The 26,637-nt window shown below is 52.5% G+C and overlaps 1 protein-coding gene across 1 annotated transcript in view; it reads left to right on the top strand.

Annotated features, from left to right (window-relative positions):
- ACTN1 (actinin, alpha 1) overlaps nucleotides 1-22,194 on the top strand; it is a gene marked incomplete in the record, with an annotated part of 94,711 nt that extends 72,517 nt beyond the window's left edge. The window contains 16 exon segments of the mRNA NM_001243061.1: nucleotides 209-287; nucleotides 4,130-4,211; nucleotides 5,639-5,724; nucleotides 8,481-8,491; nucleotides 8,739-8,746; nucleotides 8,748-8,942; nucleotides 12,041-12,191; nucleotides 12,664-12,772; nucleotides 13,237-13,377; nucleotides 14,386-14,568; nucleotides 14,857-14,991; nucleotides 16,100-16,279; nucleotides 17,000-17,146; nucleotides 18,618-18,683; nucleotides 19,844-20,002; nucleotides 21,464-22,194. Of these exon segments, the coding sequence (NP_001229990.1) occupies nucleotides 209-287; nucleotides 4,130-4,211; nucleotides 5,639-5,724; nucleotides 8,481-8,491; nucleotides 8,739-8,746; nucleotides 8,748-8,942; nucleotides 12,041-12,191; nucleotides 12,664-12,772; nucleotides 13,237-13,377; nucleotides 14,386-14,568; nucleotides 14,857-14,991; nucleotides 16,100-16,279; nucleotides 17,000-17,146; nucleotides 18,618-18,683; nucleotides 19,844-20,002; nucleotides 21,464-21,622 (1,891 nt within the window).

The raw sequence follows: 26,637 nt of genomic DNA, 5'->3' as shown, positions 1-26,637 counted from the left end.
GTGGGGCATAGGGTTGGATGTGGCAGGTGTCTCAGCCCCACAGAGACTCAGCTCAGGGCGTCCCACCCTATCTTCTCCCAACTCCTGCTCCAAAGGCTGATGTCTGCATGTCTGGAAAAAAGGGAGATGCCTGCTTAGTGCTTTGCCCCTTGTGTTCGGCCCCTGCTCACCAGCCTGCCTCCCTCTCTCTCTCCCCCCACACCGGCAGCTGGAAGGACGGCCTGGGCTTCTGTGCCTTGATCCACCGACACCGGCCCGAGCTGATTGACTATGGGAAGCTGCGGAAGGTTCGTGTGCTCCCCTGACACGCCATCGCTGTCCCCTCCCCCGGCAGCTCCCACCCGGCTGGTCCCCCTTGGAGGAGGGGTGGGAGGCCAGGACTGGGCCCCCTGTTCTGAGAGCCCACGGCCTGGTGTGAGCGGCGTCGGTCTCAGACTAGGTGGGGAGACAGCCGGTTTAGAAGTATGAGAAAAACACCTCTTCCGTGAGGGCTGCTTCAGTATGTGTGTGTGTAGCATGTATGCACTTGCTGATGGGCCCAACCTGCCAGGAAAAACATCAGAACCACCATAGCAGTTTTGTGAGAGTGATGGGATGCGAAATGGCATTTCCGCCTTCTGTTTTCCTGGCTTGCGCAAGGTGCATGTATTACTTTCATAATTTAAGATATTGCGTATCCCTAGAGGCGTCTGTCCCAGCCTTGCCCGGGGCTTGCTGTGCTGTCCCGGGCAGGTTCCCACCATGGATTGGCTCCCTTCTTGTTGAAGTTTGCCTGGGAGATTCTGCTGCTTCTTGATTTCATTTATGCATTTGGCGTGAAGCTGCTAGGGGATTTTTTTGAGCATGTGTGTGGAGGGCCAGGCCAGGGTGGGAGCTGTGTGTCTGTAGCCTCCTTGTGGTTCTTAGTGTCTAGACTGGTTAGAGGACACTGGTCTGACCTTGAAGAGGCCTGTCCAAGACCCCCCGACTGTACTCACCTCTCCTCCCTCTCAGCCCATCCTGGCACCAGGAGGTCTCATGGTGCAGGCATCCGGGGAGGGGCCCCCAGTAGATGGCCTGGAACTCAGGTTGGAATGTCACCAACATTGGTGCTTGAATCTCTCGGCAAAGGGCTTCTCAGAGTGACTGAAAAGGAAGTGTTTGTCTCCTTGACCTTGACTCTTGAGAGTTCAGTGAGGTCCCCCACCTTGCCTGTGCCAACAGGGAAGGCTTTGGCTGCTTCCTGGTGGCCAGGCGAGGCTTGCTGCTGCCCGTGCTGGAGCTGTTCTGCGGCATCAGACCCCCCATTTCGGGGTGTGGGGGAGCGAGCTGCCGAAAAGGGTCTGCGAGGAAGCAAACAAGCAGAAACTCTAAGCTGGGCCTGAAGCTTGAGGCTGGGCCTCTGCCCACCTGGAAGGGCTCACCTGCCGTTGGAGGCTATTGCCTGGCTCTGTGTGTGGCTGTGTCCAGGTGTATGTGGATGGGGTCCTTGTCCTCTAACTCAGACGCTTTGCAAAGAAAGAAAAATCAATTTGAGAGTCCCACTGACCTGCCTGAAAGCCGCGGGCTAAACCAAACAGGGCCAAGCCGGGAATCCTAGAGGTGGAGGCTTTTTAAAAGGTATCATCATGCAGCCCCCCTGCTGTTTGGCTGATGCACTTTGGTGACAGGTGTGCATGTGTCTGTGCCCCTGCGTGGGCGTGCTGGAATGGCAGCAGCCCGTTAGTGCACACCTATTCCCCGCCCCTGTGTAAAGCGGGGTCCATGCTGACTGTGGCTCTTCAGTCTCTTCACACACACACACACACACACACACACACACACACACACACACTACAGACTCCAGGGGTCTATGTCTGATCCCTGGCCCGCTCTCTCCCCACCCGCTGTCCGTCTCTGTGTCTTTTCATTTCTCCCCATGTCTCTGTATCTGTCTTCCCTTCTCTTTAATTCAGTAGCAACAGTAAAATCCAGTGCAAATCCTAGCACAGACTGTTCCCACTGAACTCTGGATTCGTTCCAGAAAGCACAGAGGTTCCTGGAGCCTCTGGTGCTTGGGAATAGGGGAGAGACAAGGGCTCACACCGGGAAACATTTCCTTCTGGCACCCACTAGAGGTGGGCATGGGGGGCCTGAGGTCACCAGCCTAAGGCTCTGGCAGGAAATGACCTCTGCAGCTTGGCAGTGGTTTTCATCATTCTGGAAGCTGTCAGAGACTTTCTCAGAAGGACTCCACCTCCTCTATTTTAAGCAGTTTCATCTTGAAGGTGTCTCAAGGGAATGTATTTATCTTTTTTTTTTTTTTTTTTTTTTTTTGCTTTTTAGGGCTGCACCTGTGGCATATGGAGGTTCCCAGGCTAGGGGTCGAATTGGAGCTGTGGCCGCTGGCCTATGCCACAGCCACAGCAACACCAGATCCTTAACCCACTCAGCAAGACCAGGCATCGAACCCTCATCCTCCTGGATACTAGTTGTGTTCATTACCACTGAGCCACAAAGGGAACTCCATTTACCCTTTTGTACTCTGTGATTCTCACCTTAGCAAATGGGGAAACTGAGTTCTCAGCTGACCAAACCGGTTCACTTTAGGTTCGTCTGGGGAACCAGGAAGAGAGTGGGAGACCCAGCAAGCAACGTCCTTGCTAAGCTGTGGGTTTTTTTTCCATATGAAAAATTTTTTTTAATTTGTAAAATACACATAATATAGAATGTACCCCTTAAACCACTTTAAAGCATATAGGTCAGTGGCCTTAATTATATTCACATTGGTGTGCAACCATCACCACCGCCCATCGCTCTCCAGAACGCTCCATTCCTGCAGAACTGAAACTCTGAACCCCTCAAACCATCCCTCTCCACTCCCCCCCGAGCCGGTTCCTGGCAACTGCCGTTCTTCCTTGCTGCCTCTGAATTTGACCACTGGGGTGGGTACCTATATAAGTAAATTGTGGAGTATTTGCCCCCGTGAGTCTGGCTTATTTCACTTAGCATAATGTTTTCAGGGTTCATCTTTGTTGCAGCATGTGTCAGGATCTCTTTTCCTTCACAGCAGAATAGTGTTCCACACATCTGCCCGTCTGTCAGTGGGCATTTGGGTTGCTTCCAGCTTTTGGCTCTTGTGTCCGGTGCTGCCGTGAACATGGGCATACAGATGATTCGAGCCCCTGTGTTCAGGGCTTTGGGATAGGTAGCCCAGAAGTGGGATTGCTAAGGCATTCCAGTAGTTCTGGGTTAACATTTTGAGGAAGCTCCATCCTGTGTCCCACGGTGGCTGCACCATCTCACGGTCCCACTGATCGTGCCCAAGGCCCCGTTTCCCCTCCTCCTCATCGGTCCCCAAGAAGTTTTCTCGAGAAGATAGCAGAAGCCAGAGCATAGTCAGACGCCTGGGGCTATGTGAAGGAACCCCTGAATTTCATGGAATGTGACCCCAGAGGGGCTTGAGAGCCTTCTGGTCCAACTCTTGAGTCATGGGTGGGGAGACTGAGTTAGGTTACTGACCAATCCACCAGCTGATGGCAGAGCTGACACCATGTTGGCTCCCAGTTGCCCTGTTCTGAGCTCACATTTCTTTCTTTTTTTTTTTTAATTATGTATTTTAAAATTTATTCTTTTTTTTTTAATAAGGATTTTTATTTTTTTCATTAGAGCTGGTTTACAGTGTTCTGTCAATTTTCTACCGTACAGCAAGGCGACCCATTACGCATACATGTATACATTCTTTTTTCTCGCATTATCATGCCCCATCATAAGGGACTAGTTATCATTCCCAATGCTATGCAGCAGGATCTCCTTGCCTTTTTTTTTTTTTTTTTTTTTTTTTTTTTTTAATTCTGTATTTTAAAATTTTTAGCTCACATTTCGTAACACGTCTTTCGTGGGCTGCAGGCCAGTATTCGTCACCATTTCTCTGACACAGAAACTGAGGCTTGAGGAGGAACGATGGCATTTAAAACCCCCAGCTAGCAAGCCCTGGCCCTGAGGCCAGCCTTGTACACCCCGAGCTGGCCACGGAGGACTGAGCCGGGGCGGGGCTGCAGCTGCGCACACGTGTCCCCCTCCCCGCACCTTGGCGATCATCCAGATGAGGGTAGGCAGAGACTTCCTGTGCCTCTCACCTGCCTTCTTCTTCCTCTTCTTCTCCCCCTAGGATGACCCACTGACAAATCTGAACACGGCCTTCGATGTGGCAGAGAAGTACCTGGACATCCCGAAGATGCTGGATGCGGAAGGTGAAAGGCGATCGCCTTCTGGATGCTCTTCCTGCCGGCATCCTGAGGGGTGGGGTGCTGGCTTCTGGGGAACCTGGGGGTCATGTGCTGCCCAGGGATCCCACAGCCAGATTCCCTGAGGTTTGGAGGGAGAGGTGGTAGCAGGTGGTACCTGCCCGAGGTTGGTCCTCCTCTTGGCCCTAGAGGAGGGTGGTGGGTGCTGGGGTGGAACGTGGTGCTCCTTTGTTGTTACGGGGGAGGGAGAAAAGTTTATTAACACGTGTGTTGTAGCCCGTGTACACACATGGGAGTTTGCAGTGATAAGGAACTTGAAAGGGTGATTTGAGTTGGGCTCTCTCTCCTACCTGACGTCACAGGGCACTCGGGAGAAAGCAAATGACTTTTAAGAAAGATGAGTGACTTCTCCCTTAGGAGACGAGATGGGAGGGATGACAGTTTGTGACAAGGTCTGTCAGGGCGTGGGGCTCTTTTCAAACATGTGCAAGAGCAGAGAGAATAATATAATGAACTTCTGTATATCTGCCATCCAGATATACCAGTTTTGGGGATTTTGTTACACTTTCTTTTTTCTTTTTCTTTTCTTCTCTTTTCTTTTTTCTCTTCCCTTTTCTTCTCTTCTCCTCTTTCTTTTCTTTGCCCTCCCTTCCTTTCCTTTTATTTTCTTTTTGAAATACTTTAAAGCAAATCCCAGGCATCACTGCTACTTACTTCAGAATACATGCCTTAGAAACAGGACTATTTTGGAGTTCCTGTTGTGGTGCATTGGGGTTGGCAGCATCTCTGCAACGCCAGGACACAGGTTCAATCCCCGGCCCAGCACGGTGGATTAAAGGATCCAGTGTTGCCACAGCTGCGGCTCCGATGGCAACTGTGGCTCAGATCTGGTCCTTGGCTCAAGAACTCCATGTGCCTCAGGCAGCCGAAAAAGGGGATGGGGAACAGGAATATTTTCCTCTACAATCATAAAACGATTTTTACACCTAGCAAATTGACAGTGATTCTTTGTTACATCTGCAGCCCAATTCAGAATCAAATTTCCCTGTTATTTCTCTTTTGTTGATTTGTTTTGATGAAGATGCAAACACAGTCTGCCTGTGGCATTTCGTTGTTATAGTTCTTCTGTCTTTTCTAATCTGTAGCACTTCTCTCCTCCCTCTGACCCTTTTCATTCCTAGCATTGAACTTGTAGAAACCAGGCCAGCCATCCCACGGAGAGACAAACTCTGGTTTGTCTGTCTGCTGTACCAGTTCACTCATTCCTCCTCCTCTCCTAGTCCTGTAAGTGGAAGTTGGTGCCAGATGCTGCTGATATTCAGGCTCAGCATCTTGGCAGAAAGATTTGGTGGTTCTGAGAGCTGCTTTCCGCATCACATCAGGCCGTGTATCATGTTCACCAGCTGGCTTTAACTCCAGATTTTTCTTGACAGACATCGTCGGAACTGCCCGTCCTGATGAGAAAGCTATCATGACTTATGTATCCAGCTTCTACCACGCCTTCTCTGGAGCCCAGAAGGTACCCGGGGCCCCCTGCTCCTTCCTTGCCCAGCACACCTCATGCCAGACCCTAATCCATGCCCTCCCACCCCTCCTCCCCCTGCCTCGCCTCGGCGACAGGGTCTGATGGTCTGTCCCTTTGGTAGCGTCTGCCCCCTGGTGCCAACATGGCGTGTTGTCCTGACTCGGCTCCTCTCCCACCCGCCCCCTCTGCTTTCTCTCATCTTCCTCTACTGTCTCTGAGAACATTGGGCAAGAGCTTATCTTCTGGGACCCCGACAGCGGGCTTCAGCAGGAAGGGCTGCACAGGTGAAGTCAGCCAGGGGTTGTTTTTGGAAGCCTGGAAGGCAACCGTGGCAGCGGCCCCTCTGTGCCCACTTCTGTGGAAGCGGCAGGGCCTCCCCTAGGGAGGCTGATCTGAGGAGGCATGGCCTGTTCTGCAAAGGCATCACGAAGCCCTCACCTTTCTCCCTCGCACGGGCGCCATTTAGCATCTCTGTCCACAGCCCCTTGGGGCATTGGTGCCTTCTGTATCTTGCCCGGGACCCCCCACATGGGGTCCGTCTGCCCCATTCCTTGGAAGGAGGAAGGGGACGGGTCAAGTGTCCTGGCCCAGTTTTGCCTGAGGTCCAGCTGTGTAGGTTCTGCACTATGCAAAGGCAGCATTCGCACTGCAGACGATGCGGATTGGAGTTGTTTTCATTAGCAGGCTTAGCTCAGGCGGCAGACACCCCGCCCCGGGGTCCCCCGCACAGGCAGGACCCCAGAAGCACAACATCCAGGTTGCCACGACCACACACCCCGGGATTGGTGGCCTCTGCTTGGAATCTGCCACCCACACAGGCACACTGCCCGCCTTCCGCATAGAATCTGAGTGACCTGTCTTGAAATGCATGAAGGGGCGAGGCCCCCACCCCCTGCCCAGCTTTCCCCAGCCCCGCGCTCTCCCTCCTCTTCCCCCCCCCCCCACCCCCGGCCCCCACCCCACTCCCTTCCTTCTCCCACCATCTCCACCCATCCCCGACTTGCCCCAGCACCTTCCCCGCTGCTCCTCAAAAAATCATCTGTGCAAACAAAATGCCTCCTAACATTAAACCAAACAGGGCATAATGCAAGAGCAATTTTCACTTCCATGGAATCTTGTTTCAGCACTTAAAAATTTTTTTTATTACCTTAAACAAGTAATAGTTTTTTTTTTTTGGTAGGATATTTCAAAGATCTAAATCAGCAAAATAGAAAATAGAAATTATTATAATCTTAATATCCAAGATCAACTGACAAGATTTCAGGAGGAAGAGATTCTTTTAGTCTCCATAAATATATGTATATATATATATATGTTTGTCTTTTTAAGGCCACCCCTGCAGCATATGGGAGTTCCTGGACTAGGGGTCAAATCAGAGCTGCAGCCCCTAGCCTGTACCACAGCCATAGCAATGTGGATCTGAGTGGCATCTGTGACCTACACTGCAGCTTGTGGCAACACCAGATCCTTAACCCACTGAGTGAGGCCAGGGGTAGAACCCGAATCCTCCTGAATACTAGCTAGGTTCTTTTTTTTTTTTTTTTTTTTTTTTTTCTTTTTAGGGCTGCACCTGCGACATATGAAAGTTCCCAGGCTAGGGGTCGAATCCAAGTTCCAGCTGTCAGCCTACACCACAGCCACAGCAACATCGGATGCTTAACTCACTGAATGAGGCCAGGGATCGAACCCACATCCTCATGGATTCTAGTTGGGCTCGTTTCCGTTGCACCACAATGGCAACTCCCACTTGTTGGGTCTTAACCCGCTGAGCCACAAAGGGAACTCTTGTAAATATAATTTTTAAGGGAATCCTAAGGCATGTTTTAATTAATAAACTGCTTTTGAAAAATTAATTAATTAATTAATTAATTAGCCACACCTGTGGCATATGGAAGTTCTCGGTCCAAGGATTGAATCCGAGCTGTGGCTGCGGCAATGTCAGATCCTTTAACCCACTATGCTGAGCTGGGGATCGAACTTGCACCTCCTCAGTGACCTGAGCCACTGCAGTCGGATTCTTAGCCCACTGCACCATGGGGGAAACCCTAATAAACTGCTTTTTTAAAAAAACCAGCCTTATATTGTGACCAGCTTTCTGTGCTATAAAAGTTTCTTCATTTCTGCCACTTTTTGTTATATGTCCCTCTTTACTCTCTCCTCAAGACTTGGGGAGAAATTTTATGAGCCAGAGAAACATACAAAAGAAAATTGTAAAATTCACCAGGATAGTGTTTTGGCCCTTTAAATGGAGAATTGATGAGCAGACGTGGGCCCAGAAGGCAGGAATGGAAGGGAAAGGGAGAAACATGCAAACAGCCCTGGGTGGAGGTAGCATCCTGGGGAGTCTGGGCCGGAGGGAAAGGCCTTGACATTGCACGTGCACTTTGGAAAGTTGCGGTCCTTTTCCAGCTTCCAGGCTGAATCGGCAGCTTTTAGGGGGCCAGAGCTGCTACTAGCAGAGGGTGCTTTGTGCTTTAAAGTGCCCCCCACTCTGGGTGGATGCAGCATGGCCCCTGATGCATGGCGAGGACATGGGTGGCATGCAGGCTGGGTCATCCAGTCCTGCCTTGGGGGTGGCCTTGTGCTAACTCCGGGGGGGGGGGGGGCGGGCGTCAGCTGAAGGCTGGTGGTTTGTGCTCAGTACCTGTCATTATTTATCTCTGGGCGCTGCTTGGTTGGCTCACCCAGGCCAGGGTCCCTACAGACTCCAGGATACTGCCCAGAGCCCAGAGGCTGGGAGGCTCCCACACCTGCCTGCCTTTTTCAGTTCATTGCTCTGTCTCCCTGGCTGGCCCTGTAACCTCTGTGATTGGTCAGAATCCTGTCAGAAGCCAGGCCGGGAGCACAGAGGGCCTTGGGCTGTCTCCCTACTGGGCTGCACACCCACAGCCCCGTAGCTGGGTGGCCTGACTCCCTGCCCAAGAGGCCTGGTGCCCGGGAGCCCAGGGAGGCCCCAGGGTGTGGCTGAGATGGGGAGAGGCTCTTTCTGCTAGGAGGCATGGAGCAGCCATGTAGGGCCTCAGGGGCCAGGTGGGCTGACCCTGTGCCCCCCTAATCCCTATAGGACATCAACAATGCCTGGGGCTGCCTGGAGCAGGCGGAGAAGGGCTATGAGGAGTGGCTGCTGAATGAGATCCGGAGGCTGGAGAGGCTTGACCACCTGGCAGAGAAGTTCCGGCAGAAGGCCTCCATCCACGAGGCCTGGACGGATGGTAAGGCCAGCCTAGCCACCTCCCCCTCCACCCCCAAAGTGTTCTGGCTTTCATGCTCCCTGAACCCATCCACCAGCCACACAGCTCCTTTCTCTCTTGGTTTTATTTTTTTTGTTTTGTCTCTTCCTAGTTCCTTGACCTTAGGCAAGTTCACTGGCCTTTTGGTTGCCTCTGTGTTCTCATCTGTAAAGTGGGGACAGTAAAAGCACCAACCTCATAGGATTGTGAAGATTCAATGAATTAATAGATTTGAAGCACTGAGAAGAGCTCCTGACATAGTATAAAGCTAGATATGTGTTAATTGCTAATTAGTCTTGTCACTGTAGGAGTTCCTGTTGTGGCTCAGTGGTTAACGAATCCAACTAGGAACCATGAGGTTGTGGGTTTGATCCCTGGCCTTGCTCAGTGGGTTAAGGAGCCGGCATTGCTGTGAGCTGTGATGTGAGTCGCAGACATAGCTCGGATCCAGCGTTGCTGTGGCTGTGGCATAGGCCAGCAGCTGTAGCTCTGATTCGACCGCTAGCCTGGGAACCTCCATATGCCTTGGGAGTGGCCCCAGAAAAGGCAAAAAGACAAAAAAAAAAAAAAAAAGCTTTGTCTTGTCACTGTAATGATTTCCTCTGTCCCGAGTCAGGATGGGGTTAAAATCCCAACACTGCCAACCTAGAAGCATTGACCTTGGACCAGTGACTTAACCTGTGGGTCTTATTTTCTCATCTGTATCATGCAGGTTGGTGTGCCCTAGTTTCCTGGGGCTGCCATTACAAATGACCACAAGCTGGGTGGTTTTTTTTGTTTTTTTTTTTTGTCTTTTTACCTTTTCTAGGGCCACTCCCATGGCATATGGAGGTTCCCAGGCTAGGGGTAGAATTGGAGCTGTAGCCGCTGGCCTATACCACAGCTACAGCAACATGGGATCCGAGCCGAATCTGCGACCTACACCACAGCTCACAGCAATGCCGAATCCTTAACTCACTGAACAAGGCCAGGGACCAAACCCACAACCTCGTAGTTCCTAGTCGGATTCGTTAACCACTGGGCCATGATGGGAACTCCAATAATGCCAGATCCTTAACCCACTGAGTGAGGCCAGGGATTGAACCTGTGTCCCTATGGGTACTGGTCAGATTTGTTTCCCCTGAGCCATGATGGAAACTCCAGGAATCCCATTTCTTGAGACTAGTTGAAAATAAACCCTACACATGAAATCACTTGTCTGGGATGTTGGTGGTGAGACCGTCTACCATTGTGCAAGCTGAGGGACCTGAACACCGCACGCTAGGGTGGTGAGTGGTGACAGTGGGGTCCAGCGACTCAGCAGGAGGTTGCACAGTCATCCGAATGGCTCATGTGACAGCTGTGGAGCCAAAGTAGAAACTGATGATGTGCTGCTGAGTATTTTAAAAGCAGGAAATGTAATTTACATACACCCTGTGGTTTTATCACAACATCCATATAAGGAAAGACAGGAAAGGTGTAGATGAATAGGCTCTTCTGTAATTTTTCCCCTAAGTTTATGTTATTAACCAGAGAGAGAAAAAGGAGTAGAGAGAAAGAAAGAAGCCCTCACGCTCTTGGCCCAGGCTTCACTTACTGAGCGGGGCTGAGCACACCTGACAGGTGCAAACACCGGGTGGACATGCAGGCAAGGCCAGCTCAGCCTTCACTTCACAGGCCAGCTCAGCAGTTGCTTCACAGGGCAGCTCATGAACATCATCCACCAACAGTCCTGGGAGGTCGTTTCTCATTCCATTTTTCTCCCACGAAGCAACAATCCAAGACATGCAAGCCCTGCCCCGCCTCTAAAGAAATAGGGTTGGAGAAGGTTCTGGCCATTGATGGGTTATGTGCAGAGTGCACTGGACACGCCGTCCACACTGAGAGTGACTGAGATAGAGGGGTCCCTGCAGGGCTGCTGGGGGCCAGCAAGAAACACTGGAGAAATTACGCTCCCTCTTTTTTTTTTTTTTTAAATCTTTTTGGGGCTGCATCTGTGGCATAGGAAAGTTCCCAGGCTAGGGGTCGAATCGGAGCTGTAGCTGCTGGCCTATGCCACAGTTCACGGCAACAGTGGATCTTTAACCCACTAAGCAAGGCTGGGGATCGAACCTGTGTCCTTGTGGATTCTAGTCGGATTTGTTACCATTGAGCCGCAATGGGAACTCTTGCAGAAACTCTCAGGATGGGGTACCCCTGAGGTGCTTGGCCCTGGTTACACCACAAGCATGGATCATTGTTTCCTGCTTCTTCTAAAGTTTTTTTTTTTTTTTTAATCATTTGTTTATATATGTATTTTTTCTACTGTACAGCATGGTGACCCAGTTACACATACATATATACATTCTTTTTTCTCACATTATGTGTTCCATCATAAGTGACTAGACAGAGTTCCCAGGGCTACACAGCAGGATCCCATTGCTGATCCATCCCGAAGGCAACATTCTGCATCTATTTACCGCAAGCTGCCAGTTGCTCTCATTTCTCCCCTTCCCCCTTGGCAACCACAAGTGTGTTCTCCAAGTCCATGAGTTTCTTTTCTGCAGAAAGGTTCCTTTGTGCAGTATATTAGATTCCAGATATAAGTGATATCATATGGTATTTGTCTTTCTCGTTCTGACCTACTTCACTCAGGACGAGAGTCTCTAGTTCCATCCATGTTGCCGCAAATGGAATTCCCTGGTGGCCTAGCGGGTAGTGATCTGGTGCGGACTCTGATGTGCTTAGCTCTGGTCGCTGCTGTGGTGTAGGTTGCAACCAGGAACTGGCCCGGCATGGCCAGTAAATAAGTAGAGTTCATATTATGCCCTGAGGTTCCCACCCAGTCCTGGCCAGCCTTTGTACGCCACGACGCCTAATGGCCCTGCATGGGTTCCATGGAGAGTCGTGACTTCCTGGACGTGTCCTGCATCAGGGATGTTCCAGCCCCACCATCTGCTTTCTCGAACTTCAGCTAATCAATCCTTGTATGGGGGACATCTCCTTGGGATGTACCAGAAGTGGCACTCCCAGGCCCGGATGGGTGGGTGGTCGGCGTCTAGAAGGTGGGCCCCCCCCCAGCTCCCCTCCCACTGATCCCTGTGCCCCATCTCTGGCCCCAGGCAAAGAGGCCATGCTGCGGCAGAAGGATTACGAGACGGCCACCCTCTCAGAGATCAAGGCCCTGCTCAAGAAGCACGAGGCCTTCGAGAGCGACCTGGCCGCCCACCAGGACCGCGTGGAGCAGATCGCTGCCATCGCGCAGGAGCTCAAGTAGGTGCAGGCCAGCGAGGGGCTGGGGCCCCGTGGGAGGTGGGGGTGTGGCCTGAAAAATGAGCAGGGTCCCTGGACTTGAAGATCATCAATGCAGAAAACTAAGAATGCCCCCGGGTGGGGGACTGCCTGTAACCATTCCAGACACAGGCCGTCGTCCTTACATGTAATGACCGTGGGGCCAGAGGATGACAAGCCTTGGCTCTGGCTTCCCTCCTGGCCTTGGTGGCTCCCTGGGGGTCAAGACTGGCATGACCCCCCGGGAAGGATTGGGGTGGGGGGGGCCCTTGGACAGGAGACCAGCAGTCTCCTGAAAGCCAAGGAGTTGAGGGTGGGAGGGGGCGCCTGGAAGTCTTAATAAAGCAAGCACAGCAGGCCTTCCAGCACCACGAACGCCCCCAGCTCCAGGGAGAGGGGAGCAGGCCCTGGAGGTCACCTGGTCACCTAACTCTTCCTGTCTCCTCCTTCCCAGTGAGCTGGACTATTACGACTCACCCAGTGTCAACGCCCGGTGCCAAAAGATCTGTGACCAGTGGGACAATCTGGGGGCCCTGACCCAGAAGCGGAGGGAAGCTCTGGAGGTGAGACTCCGAGGCAGGTGGAGGCCTGCCTCCGGCAGCTCTGTGTGCCCTTCCTGCTTCCTCACTCCCTTTGCTTTGGGCTGAGAGATTCCACTGATTTCCCCAGACCTTCCCCAGGCCTGGCCTGCCTGCGGAAGGCTCACATTGGCCCTGGACTTGGCCTTTGCCCTGATGGAAATACTCAGTTCAGTGTTCTTAGGCCAACCCCAGCTGTTGGAGAACTTTCCTTCTCTCCAAACCAGACTCTCTGGGGCCAGGAGGGTGACTTCAAGGGAGGGGGGCCCATACACCCCATATGAAGAACCAGCACCCAGAGAGAGCCTGTTAGTCTGGTGCTTCCAGACCTGAACCCCTGGAGGCTGGCCAGGAGGAATTTGAAGGCTGTTGGGGGAGGGGATGGGGGGGCATTCTGGATGTGACTTTGCTAAATGCCTCTCCACCCCCACCCCATCTGGCACTCGCAGCGGACAGAGAAACTGCTGGAGACCATTGACCAGCTGTACCTGGAGTACGCCAAGCGGGCCGCGCCCTTCAACAATTGGATGGAGGGGGCCATGGAGGACCTGCAGGACACCTTCATCGTGCACACCATCGAGGAGATCCAGGTGTGCTGCCGTCCTCCTTGCCCGCACACTCTGCTGGTCACCCTCCTGCAGGACTGTCCCTGTTAGGAGAGGATTGAGAGATAGCAACCCCCAGGATTCGACAGATTTGAAAGTTTTGCATTTTATTTTGACGTGGCAATATATGCACATGGTCTAAAATCTAAAAGCTAGAAAGGTGGAGTTCCCGTTGGGGCTCAGGGGGTGAAGAACCGGACATAGAGTCCACGAGGATGCAGGTTCGATCCCTGGCCCTGCTCAGTGGGCTTAGCATCCGGCATTGCCGTGAGCTGCCGTGTAGGTTGCAGATGTGGCTCAGATCTGGCGTGGCTGTGGTGTAGGCCAGCAGCTGCAGCTCCAATCTGACTCCTCGCCTGGAAACTTCCATATGCCATGGGTACAGCCCTCAAAAGAAAAAATAAAGCTAAAAATGCTGTGCAATAAGTTCCACTCCTACCCCCTGTCCCCAGGCTCCCCGTGTCCTCCCCAGAGGTGAGCAGGATGAGCACACAGTCACCGTAGGCAATTTATTTATTAACGTCGTCTTTCCCACACCCGCCCCTTTTTCATACAAAAAGTGCTTGTATTATACACTGTATCCTGAACCTTTATTTTTAACTGAATAATTATCTTGGCGCTCATTTCATGGCAGTAGACCCTTCTTTCGTGCAGCTGCAGAGCATTAGATGAAAAGGTTTTGCTAAGGAACCTGTGTTGGGGGAGGTTGCCTGAGGCGCAGACCCCGGGCACCACTTGTCCCTGCCTGGAGGGGTGTGAGCCCCCAGGAGGTTGCTGCTGACCTCAGCAGCTCTGAGCGTGAAGCTGGCACTGCCATCTTGAATCTCAGCCATGAGCGTCCTGGGTTGTTGGTAGCTCTGGGTCTCCCAGCTGGTGTGGCGCCATCCATTCACCGCCCCTGGGACCACACGTCTCCCTTTGCTCATCTCGCCCACGGGAGGCGCCGGTCCCTCCCAGTGACTGTGCTTCTCCTGCCTCCCCCCCTCCATCCAGGGACTGACCACAGCCCATGAGCAGTTCAAGGCCACCCTCCCTGATGCCGACAAGGAGCGCCTGGCCATCCTGGGCATTCACAACGAGGTGTCCAAGATTGTCCAGACCTACCACGTCAACATGGCGGGCACCAACCCCTACACAACCATCACGCCTCAGGAGATCAATGGCAAATGGGACCATGTGAGTGCAAGGGCCGGGCGGGACACTGGCAGAGCCTCTGCCAGTTTCAGAAGGGCAGGGATTTTTGCGTGTGTTACTGAGTTTCACTGACTCTTCCTTGACTTCACTGTCACATGGTAAGCACTCATGATCGGTCAGGTTAATGACTGAACTTCTAGAACAGGTCCACGTGCTCACTCGTATTCTGTTGCTGACTGGTCCCTTTCCTTCCTGGCTCCTTCATTTCCTCATCTGAAATAGGGGCTGGTAGTTGGCTCATCCTCAGTGTCCTGGTTGTTCCCACCCCAGGTGCGGCAGCTGGTGCCGCGGAGGGACCAGGCCCTGACGGAGGAGCATGCCCGCCAGCAGCACAACGAGAGGCTACGCAAGCAGTTTGGGGCGCAGGCCAATGTCATCGGGCCCTGGATCCAGACCAAGATGGAGGTGGGTCCTGTCATGGGAGTGGGGCGGGGGGAGAAGGGCTTTCATCCTCCCCAGCACCATCCCCCCGGGCTTGCCCTGTTTCCTCTTGGGCAGGACCCGAGGGCACTGGGGGTCTTGAGCCCACAACTGGTCTGCTGCACCATGGAGGGTGAGGAGTCTATGCAGGCGAGGGCTGTGGGTTGATCCCAATGTCTGGTTTGAGAGCAAAGACCCACACAGGGACACCACCAAAGAGCCACATGAGAAAGTCCCATAGGACGGTTGGTGCCCAGGTGGCCGACTCAGCTTATCCTTTGGCTCATGTGGCTAACCAGATCTGCTTTCCCCCGGAGTCATGGGCTTGGTCAAAGAGACTGATCCCCGCCCCCGAGAGAGAACCAAGCTTTGAGAAAGCATGCAACCTTTGGCTGAGTTATTGCACCGGGTATTGGGGTGGCATAGATAAGGAAGGAAACACTTCTTGGGTTAGAGCATGATGTCCCTCCCAGTTCCTGGAGGGCAGAGGCCATGTCAAGTTCATGTTTGTATCTCCCCTGCACCCCACCCCCACCTGCTTGTTAACACATTGTGCATAGTAGGTGCTCGGGAAGTATTTGCTGGGTTGAATGGAGAGCACAGGAAGTGCTTTCACAACCAAGGGTTGTTTACATGAATAATGGACAGACATGGGGATTAGGCCTGGCCCACGGAGACAGGTGGATGGAGGTAGGCCAGGCAGGCATCCTAGGAGCGGAACAGCAGGTGCATGGCCACTGAGGAGGTAAGCCCGGTGCACCGAGGCTGTGAGGAGCCCCGCTCAGTAGGGGAGGGTCACCGAGATGGATGGTTGACAGGAACAGGCTTGGGAAGGGATTCGAATGGCAAGCACAGGAGGGAATATTTAGGTTAGCAGCCGACCTTGCATCCATCCCCTTTCTGAAGCTGAGAGGTCCCCGAGAGACAGGAGGTTTTCATCCGGTGATAACGATGCTTGTCATACGCCCTTATGATGCTGTTTCCATGCCGAGACTCCATCTGAGGGGTTGGTCAGTGACCTGGGGACCCCAGTCTCCACCCCAAGGGCCCAGAGTCGGGTGGTCTGACAAGGGCCTCCTTCCCGGGTGAGCAGGAGATCGGGAGGATCTCCATCGAGATGCACGGGACCCTGGAGGACCAGCTCAGCCACCTGCGGCAGTACGAGAAGAGCATTGTCAACTACAAGCCCAAGATCGACCAGCTGGAGGGCGACCACCAGCTCATCCAGGAGGCGCTCATCTTCGACAACAAGCACACCAACTACACCATGGAGGTGGGTGGCGCCAGCCTTGCTTCCCTGGAGAGGGAGCCCCAGATCCCCCTTCTGCTTTCTGGTCCTGGGCCAGGGTGGGGGAGAGATTACCTATCGTCCAAGGAAGCTGGTCTTGGAGGAAGGTGAACTCTGGCTTTGGAGTGAGGCCAGACTCACGTTCCCTCACTCCTGGAGCTCTGGGTCTTCAGTCCTCAGCGCCCTCTGAATTTCCCAAGGAGCTTGTCGCAAAGGCAGATTTCCGGGCCCCGTCTCCAGACTTTGATTCGCTAGGACTGGGATGGGGCCCAGGGATCTAAATTTTTCACCAGCGCCCTGGTGATTCTGAGGCTGGGGGGTCTCTAAACGCTGGCGGGGAATCTGCTTCCTACTTGACTCCTTGTTTTGTAGAAGCATATGTGTGTGATTAGGGAGTTGAGTGTTCAGGGAATTCGCCACTTTTTTGTCCCTTACTTGTTCCCACTGCCAGCTCTGCCCTCCTTCCTGCCCTGACCACACTGGTCATCCTGGGCAGAGGCCACCTCCCTGCTGTGCTTCCCCCTTCATCATCATCTGGGTCCCCTGTCTCGGTGTGTTGTCCTTGTTCTGGTTTCCCTGCCTCTGGTGATGTGATAAATCCAGGCAGAAGGCCGGGTTTGGTGGCTTTGGCCGTGTTGATGGTTGGGGGACAGAGGAGGTCTGGGATCCCTTCGCTGACAGCTCCCCCGCCCCCCCAACCCGCAGCACATCCGTGTGGGCTGGGAGCAGCTCCTCACCACCATCGCCAGGACCATCAATGAGGTGGAGAACCAGATCCTGACCAGGGATGCCAAGGGCATCAGCCAGGAGCAGATGAACGAGTTCCGGGCCTCCTTCAACCACTTTGACCGGGTGAGCCCCACTTCCTGCACTTGCGCAGAACAGCCCCCGCCCCCACCTCAGGGCCCTGGAGGGCACTGCCCAGGGCGTGGGCCCGGTTCCTGGGCAGGTGGGGAGGGCGGGGGAGAGGGAGGAAGGGCGGTCAGCCCGCCCTGGCTCTGCACTGCACCAGGAAGCCAGCCTGGTGTCCCACGAGCTCCCCTGCTCTCCTGGAGACAGTGCTCGTATTGTGGGTGGAGAGAGGGCCTCCGACCCCTGACCCTTGCTCTCCCAACATGAGGAGTCAGCCCCTGGGAGCAAAGCTGCCGCGGCTTCAAGGAAGGCCTGCTGTCCCCAGTGGGACCATTCCTTGCTGCTGCCCCAGGACTGAGCAGAGGCTCCCTCCTCCCCTCACCCCCAGGGGGAAGCCCTTAGGAGGCTGAGGGGGTGCCAGAGTCATCAGTACCCCAGTTCTCATCTGAGCTCTGGGACGGGCCAGCCCTGTGTGGGCTGCCCCTCCTAGTGCCCTGGGGCTTTGGGGTGGCCACAGGGGGTGGGAGCATGGGCTTAAGTGCTGCCCACCACCCCTGCCTGCTTCACTGCCCTCCAGGCACCTGGGTGGGTGGAGGCCCCCCTGGAACCCCCCCTCCTTGGGGCCCCAGGGCTGCAGGGGCCTGGGCACTTGGGCGGGGAGCTTCTTATCCCGCGGCGCGTGCCCGGGTGAGCGCCCCTCTGGACCGCGTCTGTGTGTCTAATGTGTGCACTTTTATTTCCCCTCCTCCCCCGCCCCTTCCACCCCTCACCCACCCCCTCGGCATGCCTTTGTCCCCGTGTCTCCCCACACACGCTACCCTCCACCGGGGCATGGCCCACCCCTCCTCCCCTCACCGCCTCCACCTCCCTGGCACCGCATGGCTCGCTGGCTGGCGCACGGCGGCCCCAGGATCACTCCGGCACGCTGGGTCCCGAGGAGTTCAAAGCCTGCCTCATCAGCTTGGGTTATGATATTGGCAACGACCCCCAGGTACTCACCTCCTGCATGGAGCACGCTCAGGGGTGGCGTCCGGGGCCAGAAATAACGCGTTTCTCCTTTTTCTTTTCTCTCTCTGTCTGGATCTCCCCGTCTCCCCTTTCCCGTGGGCCGCGGGGCTCGTCTTCTCCTGCTGTCCCCGCCTGACCCGTGTCGGGCGCCTCCGCCCACTTCTCCGACCTCTGACCTCTGCCCTCCGTGGTCTTTCGTGGGAACCGGCTGGTGCCCACCCTCCTCTCTCCTGGCCGCTCTCCATCCTGTGGACGGATTTTTGCCTCTCCCTGCTCTGTCTTCCTCCTTCCTGTGGACATTTCCCCGGGATGTCTATTTGCATCTCTCCCTCCTATGCCCCTCTTCCCCTCCTGACCCCCAAACCGGACCCCTCGACCTCCCCTCTGGCCATCTGTGCCCTGTCTTCCTGGCCCTGGGCCGGCCCTTCCTCCTCCTTGTGTCTCGGTGCCAATGGCCCCACAGAAGAAGACAGGCATGATGGACACGGATGATTTCCGCGCCTGCCTGATCTCCATGGGTTACAACATGGTAACGTAAACCCCACCCTCTGTCCTGGCGAGGGGCAGCCAGCTGACCGAAGAGGCCGAGTCCTGGCCGGGGCGAGCTGGAGGCCCTCAGGCTCGAGGTGCCCTTCCTGGAGGGACCTCGAGATGCTGGTCCGTGGGGAAGATGGTGCCCTGAAGGTTGGGCCCAGCCACGGGGCCTGTCCAGGGAGACCTGGCCTTCTCTCTGCTGGTTGATCTTTACAGCGGAGATGGGCTTTCTCCCTCTCACCGTGGATGGTGGGGTGGACCCCAAGGCGGCCAGGAAGGACTGGTAGTGGACCTTCTGGGCGGGGGTTGGCTCTGCTTCATCTCGCACGAGGCATGGAGAGTTCCACCTCGGCCCTGTGATGGCCCCAGCCAGGCCTGCCCCCCCACCCCCGCCATTGCCACAAGCCCGTCCCCAACCTTCTCAGCTGCCGGCCCTCAGGCAGGCCTTCTGAGCAAGGCAGGGGCCTCAGCTGGGCAGCCAGGTGACTCTTAGGCCATGGTGCCAACTGCAGAGCCTACAGGCTGCCCAGTGCAGGGGCAAGGGCACAGGCTCTAGAAGCAGGGAACCTGGGAGTGAATCCCAGCTCTACCACTGCCAGCTTGGGGGCGTGGATAAGGTGAGGGGAACCCTGCTGGGCTGGCGTAAGGGTTAAATGAAGGAACTGTGTCCTTGCCTGACACGCAGAAAGTACAGTGTGTTACAGCCAGACCACCCAAGTGCAAGTCTCTGCTGTGCCACCTACTGGCTGTGGCACCTACTAAGCCTCTCTGGGCCTCCGGTTTCTTATGTGGACACCTGATGGGAATAATAAATACCAACCTTATGTGGTTGTGGTGAGAGTCAAACGAAGTAAAATATACAAGGCATTTAGACTAGTGCCTGGTAGAGAGTCTGGGCTATCGGGGTGTGAGCCATGGTTGTCATTAGTTATGGTCCCAGAGGAACCCAGGCATCTCTAGGGGGTGGGAAGCCTGAACTGGGTCTGGGTGTCAGGTTCCTACCATACCCTTCAAGACAACCCCAGTTAGGTCAGCTCTCACCCCTGCCCTCTCTCACAGCCTCAGGCTACTCCACATCCTCAGGGGCTTCAGGTCCATAGAGAGAGCAAGCATGGCTGAGATGCTGACAGGCCCCGCGTTGACTCTTCCCTCCAGGGAGAGGCGGAATTTGCCCGCATCATGAGCATTGTGGACCCCAACCGCCTGGGGGTAGTGACGTTCCAGGCCTTCATCGATTTCATGTCCCGCGAGACGGCCGACACGGATACAGCAGATCAAGTCATGGCTTCCTTCAAGATCCTGGCTGGGGACAAGGTGAGGCTGCTGTGGTGTGGGTGCCGTCCTGGAAGAGACTGATCTGGAGGGAAGGTCTGAGCACCTCCCCTGGGCCTCCCTGCTGTCCACCTCTGCCCATTTCTGTAATGCTTTGGGATCTACTAAGGTGTGAGAACACAGCATTGGCCTGGGGTGTGGGGTATGTCCCCTGCCAGGGGCACCACATGTCACAAGTGTGACGGACTGATGGTAGTGGAGGACAGGCACATCAGGTGGGGGATGTGATTGGGTGATGGAAGGCCCTATCTGGGCACTTGAACTTCACATTCTTACATCATTCTGGGTGCAAGGTACGGCAGTGGGAGGGTGGGGGGAGCAAGAAGGAAGCATCTCTCATTTTTTCTATCCTGAGTGGCAGGCAGTCAGCTTCAATCTCCCAAATCTCCCACGTTCCCAGCAGTGTGCCTACCTGACAGTGGAAAAGTGGGAGCATTCAGGGGAAATTGGAAGCAGAGGGGTCCAGAGGCCAGATTCCCTTTCTGTAAAATTCACAGGGTAATCCTTACGCCATCCTTCTTTCAGCCAATAGGGAGTATAGTTTCTAAAATGTCTCAATCTACAATGAAATAAAGACTCAACCAACAAAGAGGTTTCTGAAGTCTGATTAAAGTTCAAGGACAGTATTAGAGTCATAGCACCTTGGAGCTGGAAAGACTCTCATAAACTACGTCATTGAAGTGACTCATTTTGTAGAGGTCTTCCAGGCCCAGAAAGGGACCTGGTCTCCTGATTTTTTTAAGTGACCTGAGGGCCAACCCCTCCCTCCTTCAGACTGGCTCCTAGGGTACTGTGGCAGAACTAGGGCACGAGGCTGGGTGCCCATCTCGCAGGTCAGATTCCCTGAACTGTTCTGGAGCCTCAAGCTCCCCAAAGCAGCAGCTTCCAAGCTGACTTTCATGGCAAGCCCAAGGCATGGGAAGAAAGCAGACCCAGACTGGGGTGGGGAGAGATCTGCATTTTGCAGACATGTGTCATATAGCTGTCTGTGGCACTGATGCCCAAGCCTAGATGCTTAACTCAGGTAATTTGCTGGAATTGCATGACCTCCACAGAGCCCAGCTGAGTGGGTGTGGGATCCACCAGATATGTGTTGCTCCAGCCTGTGGTTGTTGCAGACTATAATCCATGAGATTATACTTGAATTAGCTTGGGAACCGGCTGAAGTAGTTATTGAAGCAGAAAATATAACGGGATTTAAATATATAGAGATAGAGTGTATATATACACATGATATACCTATGTATGCATGATATATATATGTGTATAATGTAAATGTGAATGTGAGTGTATAAAAGCACACACATACACATATATAAGCATTTCTATATCCAGAAGTTCAAGGAAAGGGCCAGAGTACCTAACATGATGAGTGAGGTTTACGTCCTTCAGGCTTTGCGGCCGCTCCGCTTTACGGCCGCCCTGACCTCGCTCTCTCTGCAGAATTACATCACGGTGGACGAGCTGCGCCGTGAGCTGCCGCCTGACCAGGCCGAGTACTGCATTGCGCGAATGGCCCCGTACACCGGCCCCGACGCCGTGCCCGGTGCTCTGGACTACATGTCCTTCTCCACAGCGCTGTACGGCGAGAGTGACCTCTAAGCCGCCCTGCCTGGTCCGCGACCTCGCCCCCATCCGCCCGTGCGAGCCCCGCCCTCCGCCTCTGCTGCCCCCGCCCCTCCGCCCCTTCCAGCCCGGGTTTGGTTTCTGCGCTCCGCCTCCAAAGGGGCGAGCTGGGACCCACGGGGCATCAAGCCTCCCTGCCCGTGAAGTGACAGTTTACAAAATTATTTTCTGCAAAAAAGAAAGTTACGTTAAAAAAAGTAAAAAACCAAAAAAACCACATATTTTATTATAGAAAAAAGTATTTTTTTCTCCACCAGACTTAAATGGAAAAGAGGAAAAATTAACTATTTGCACCGAAATGTTTTGTTTTGTTGTGACAGGAAAATAACCAAGCACAATGTTATATCCATCCTTTTTATCGATTTTTTTTTTTTTTTTCTATCTGTACCATCTGCTGTATTCATTTCTCCAATCTCATGTCCATCTTGGTGTGGGAGTGGGGGTGGGGGTAGGGGATAATCTTGTCAAAAGGCACATTGGTGCATGTGTGTTTGCTAGCTCACTTGTCCATGAAAATATTTTATGATATTAAAGAAAATCTTTTGAAATGGCTGTTTTTTAAGGAAGAGAATTTCTGTGGCTTGTCTTCTCGTTTTTAAGTCCAGAGGTGTAATTAGCCTCTTTATCAGTGCACATTTTTTAAAAAAAGTATCGCTTATTAAAAATGGTCAGGACAGAATTGCCGAGTGTGTACAGCTTTGATAACTGCGTGGCACACACCGTATTAAAGCCGCGGCACTCCCATGTTGCTTTGCTCGCTCCTTGCTTGCTGTGTTCCAGAAGTGTGTGGGGGGTCAAGGATGGTGTGGGGCACCTGGACTCATCCCTAATATGCTTTTGACCTTGGTACATTGTCTTCTTATGCTTCAGATCCATTTTTAAAAGGAAAAGGGGGTTTCCTCACAAGGCTCCTACCAGCTGAAAAAAAGTTCGTGGGTGTGTAAGGGACTCCTTGGTGATAAGCTCCACCTTTGTTTCCCACAGCATCAAACAGCTCTGTGGCACCTATACGACCCTGTTCCTTTTATTTTTGCCACAAGGGACACAGTAAGAGTCATCTCACCCCCTTGCTGTTCAAACTGTCCTGCAGACAGCAGCGGTCCAGTGTCACCTGGGAGCGTGTTGGAAATGCAGGTTCTCAGGCCCCAAGCCGGATCTATTGAATCAGAATCTGCATTTTCACAAGGTCCCCAGGGGATCTGTGTGCGCTGCTCAAGCATCTCCTGTTTTTTCTCCTTATCTGTCTTTCATCCCTGTCTGACTCAAAGTACTGTCAATAACGATATCAGTAACAGTAACAGTGCTGTGGTTTTCAGAAATGGAATTTGGCAACAAAAGTGAAAGGTCTGTGTTCCCATATTGCCTGGGTCTAGGAGTAAAACAGTTTGGTGTAGTGAATATGGGGAGCTGGGTCTGTGGAGTCTGACTGCCAGCGTTCAAGTCCTTGACTGCTCTTTCCACAGTGGGGAACCTGTGTGCTATAGTCCCTTCTCTATTAAGAGGGAAGATGAGTGCTGTTGGAAAATGGATGCTATAATACATAGAGCTCCTGTAAATGTTGCTATAGTCAATCTTATTTTAAGTTACAAGGGGTTCTGTTGAAAGATCTCTTTTTTTTTTTTTGGTCTTTTTGCCTTTTCTTGAGCTGCTCCCACAGCATATGGAGGTTCCCAGGCTAGGGTCTAATCGGAGCTGTAGCCACCGGCCTACACCAGAGCCACAGCAACTCGGGATCCGAGCCGCGTCTGCAACCTACACCACAGCTCACGGCAACGCCGGATCCTCAGCGCCACAACGGGAACTCTTGAAGGATCTCTTAAAAAGAGAATCCTTTTACCTGACAGGGCCTCTCATTTAAGAGGACTGAGACTGAATCAGAACTTACTGAACGGAGGCTCAAGATGACAGTCTTCAGTGTAAGGCCCTCGTGAATTAGTAATATGAGTTTCTGGAACACCTTTGGCCGTGGGGAAGAGGCACAGCTGCTCTGGAGAAAGGACATGGGGAGAGATGTTGGCATTTGCTTTGGGAAACATTCCTATAGGTTTTTCCCAGTGGCTGGAAGTTCATATCTGCTCAAGGCGGTCTGCTGGTGCCTTTAGATTTGAGAGAAGCCAATACATAAGGTACCTTATTTGAGCTATTTACACGCAAGCCTACCCAACGGTGTAGAGCTATGGGAGTTGAGGAAAAGGAAATTGTTGCAGTGGGTGCTTGCGCTTTAAGAAGCCTCAATTTCCAGAGGGGTGGTCAGTTTTTTAAAAGTGCTGTAAGAGTCATTTGAGTGAAGTGTGTTTATAGAGTTATTCCACGGCCTTCAAGATTTGAGTTTCTCAGGGTTCAAGGGTGCTTGTGTATGTGCAAATGACTATAATTAATTTTCAACCTGCTAAAGAGGTAAAATCTTAAAAATGTACTTCTTAAGGTCATCATGGACATCTTGTTTTATTGATAATATAACTTTTCTGTAAAAATTAAAACACACTTGTCCTAATCATTCATACATTTAACAGCCTGAATCAACCCCCCCAAAAAACCCATTTGCAGACTTCACTAAACTCCTTTTTTAAAATATTTGCAAGGTTTAATAATTTTTTCTAGGACATCAGACTCCCATCCTAGGCGAATTCAAATCCTCAGCAAGGTCTCACAAAGCGATTGAAATAATATAAGCGTAATAAATCAGCTTCTCTGGAGCAGTTCAAAGCTGTTTTGTAACAATTCTCTTACACCTCTGAAATTAAAATCACCCATCTAATTTCAATTACATATTTCAGATGAAAACTGAAAAAGCTGATATACGCCAGGTTCTCTGATGTGTTTAAGTACCTTAAATTATCCACGGGTTGTCACGATGCAAATACACACCACCAGAGTATTGTCACTAAGTGCTAAGAGTTTGATTTACCTCATTTGTTTACATTTCTGCATAGGTGATTTCAAGTCCCCTTACTACTCGTTGCTGGTTTTGGGGGGTCAAATTCTCAGAAGTGAATATATATATTTATGTTTATATTTCACTTGGAAATGCTAACCCAGAACACAAGATGAGGTGCTCACACTTACAGATGCCACTAAATATGCAGGTGAGCTCACGCATCACCTCGAGTAGTCAGACAGCTATGTCACCCAGGTCTCTCTGCCCATGCCTTTCGTTTGGCATTTGTTTTGCAACCTATTGCATCATTCATTCCCAGGGCATCTTTTAGATTTCACCTTTACCCAATTTTCATCATAACCTATTCCAGATTATTTATTTTTTATTTTTTTATTTTTTTGTCTTTTTGCTATTTCTTGGGCCGCTCCTGCGGCATATGGAGGTTCCCAGGCTAGGGGTCCAATCGGAGCTGTAGCCGCCGGCCTACGCCAGAGCCACAGCAATGCAGGATCCGAGCCACGTCTGCAACCTACACCACAGCTCACGGCAACGCCGGATCGTTAACCCACTGAGCAAGTGCAGGGACCGAACCTGCAACCTCATGGTTCCTAGTCGGATTCGTTAACCACTGCACCACCACGGGAACTCCCCAGATTACTTTAAATGATTGAGTAGATCAGATTCTCTGTCCCGATCCAGGTGGCAGTTCATTGTGCCTGCATCAATGGGATGAATGTATTTCGTCTCTTTCCTGCCTGTGTGGACCATGCATTTCTTTTGTATCCTTATCCACTTCTGCCCAGATTTTTATAGGGACTTTGACAGCCTTGTGAAGGCCGGGCTACGGAAACAGCTCCTCTCTTTGGCTTGTCAAGCCCTTAGCAAAGTCCTAACGACCATTGCAAGTACCAGGTCTGTCTCAGGAGCATGCTGTGTCCTCCGTCCCTGGGCCAGCTCGGAGCTGTCCCTTGGACATGGAATCGGTGCCCACAGCGTGCATTCAGTAGGCTGAGTTACCAAGACAGAACAAATAAAGCTTCCTTGGGTTGGAAGGAGAGAATGGAGGCTTTGTTACTTCTTCAACCTGTGCCAGGCCCTCTGGTGGTCCGTGTAGAGGGTGCCAAGGGTGGCCTGACTGGTGGGAGCCTCTTTGAGCTGTCCCACCTCAACGCAGCCTGAGACTAGGGACCGCCTTGTGTCATGGAGGGAAGAGATCCAACCTTTTTGAGATCCAGTGCCTTCCAAGGGAGACACGTGGGCTCAAGTGTGCCCTGCCACTTACCAGCTGGACAAATCACCTCCCCAAATGGGGTCAATAATTCTGCTTTCCTCCTGTCCCTGGCACATGGTAGGCATTTAATAAGTAATAATATTAATAGTTTTTTTAAAAAAACTAGCTGTGCTTTGTTATGCTATTTTAAATATTCTTTAAAAGGCCTGACTCTAGGAAAATCCCATTACAGGAAATCCTCTTCCAAACTTTTTTTTGTTTTGTTGTTGTTTTTTAGGGCTCTACCTGTGGCATATGGAAGTTCCCAGGCTAGGGGTCAAATCAGAGCTGCAGCTGCTGGCCTACACCACAGCCCCAGCAATGCTAGATCCAAGCTGCGTCTTCCACCTACACCTCAGCTCATGGCAACGCTGGATCTTTAACCCACTGAGCGAGGCCAGGGATGGAACCTGCATCCTCATGGATCCTAGTTGGGTTTGTAATCTGCCGAGCCACAACAGGAACTCCCCTTCTTCTCATCTTTGAGCTCTGCAGTGGGCTGAATAACGTGCTCACAAGATGTCCACGTCCTAAATGTCCCCGGAATATGTAGTTATCTTACTTTACATGGCAAGTGTGACTCTGTAGACATAGCTGAGTGAAGGACCTCGATGCAGAATTTATTCTGGAGTATCTGGGTGGGCTCTTAGAAAGAAAAAGGCAAGAGTGTCAGAAAGCAACATGTGATGACAAAAGTGGAGGTTGAAGTGACCTGAGACCACAACCCAAGGAATGTGCTGTCCTCTAGAAGCTGGGACAGGCAAGGAAATGGGGTCTTCCTTAGTGCCTCCAGCCGGAAGGCAGCCTTCTTGACCCGTTTTGGGTTTCTGACCTCCAAAACTG

The sequence above is a fragment of the Sus scrofa genome, chromosome 7, assembly GCF_000003025.6.
Source record: "Sus scrofa isolate TJ Tabasco breed Duroc chromosome 7, Sscrofa11.1, whole genome shotgun sequence".
Taxonomy (NCBI): Eukaryota; Metazoa; Chordata; class Mammalia; order Artiodactyla; family Suidae; genus Sus; species Sus scrofa.
This window is presented reverse-complemented; position numbering and strand designations above follow the sequence as displayed.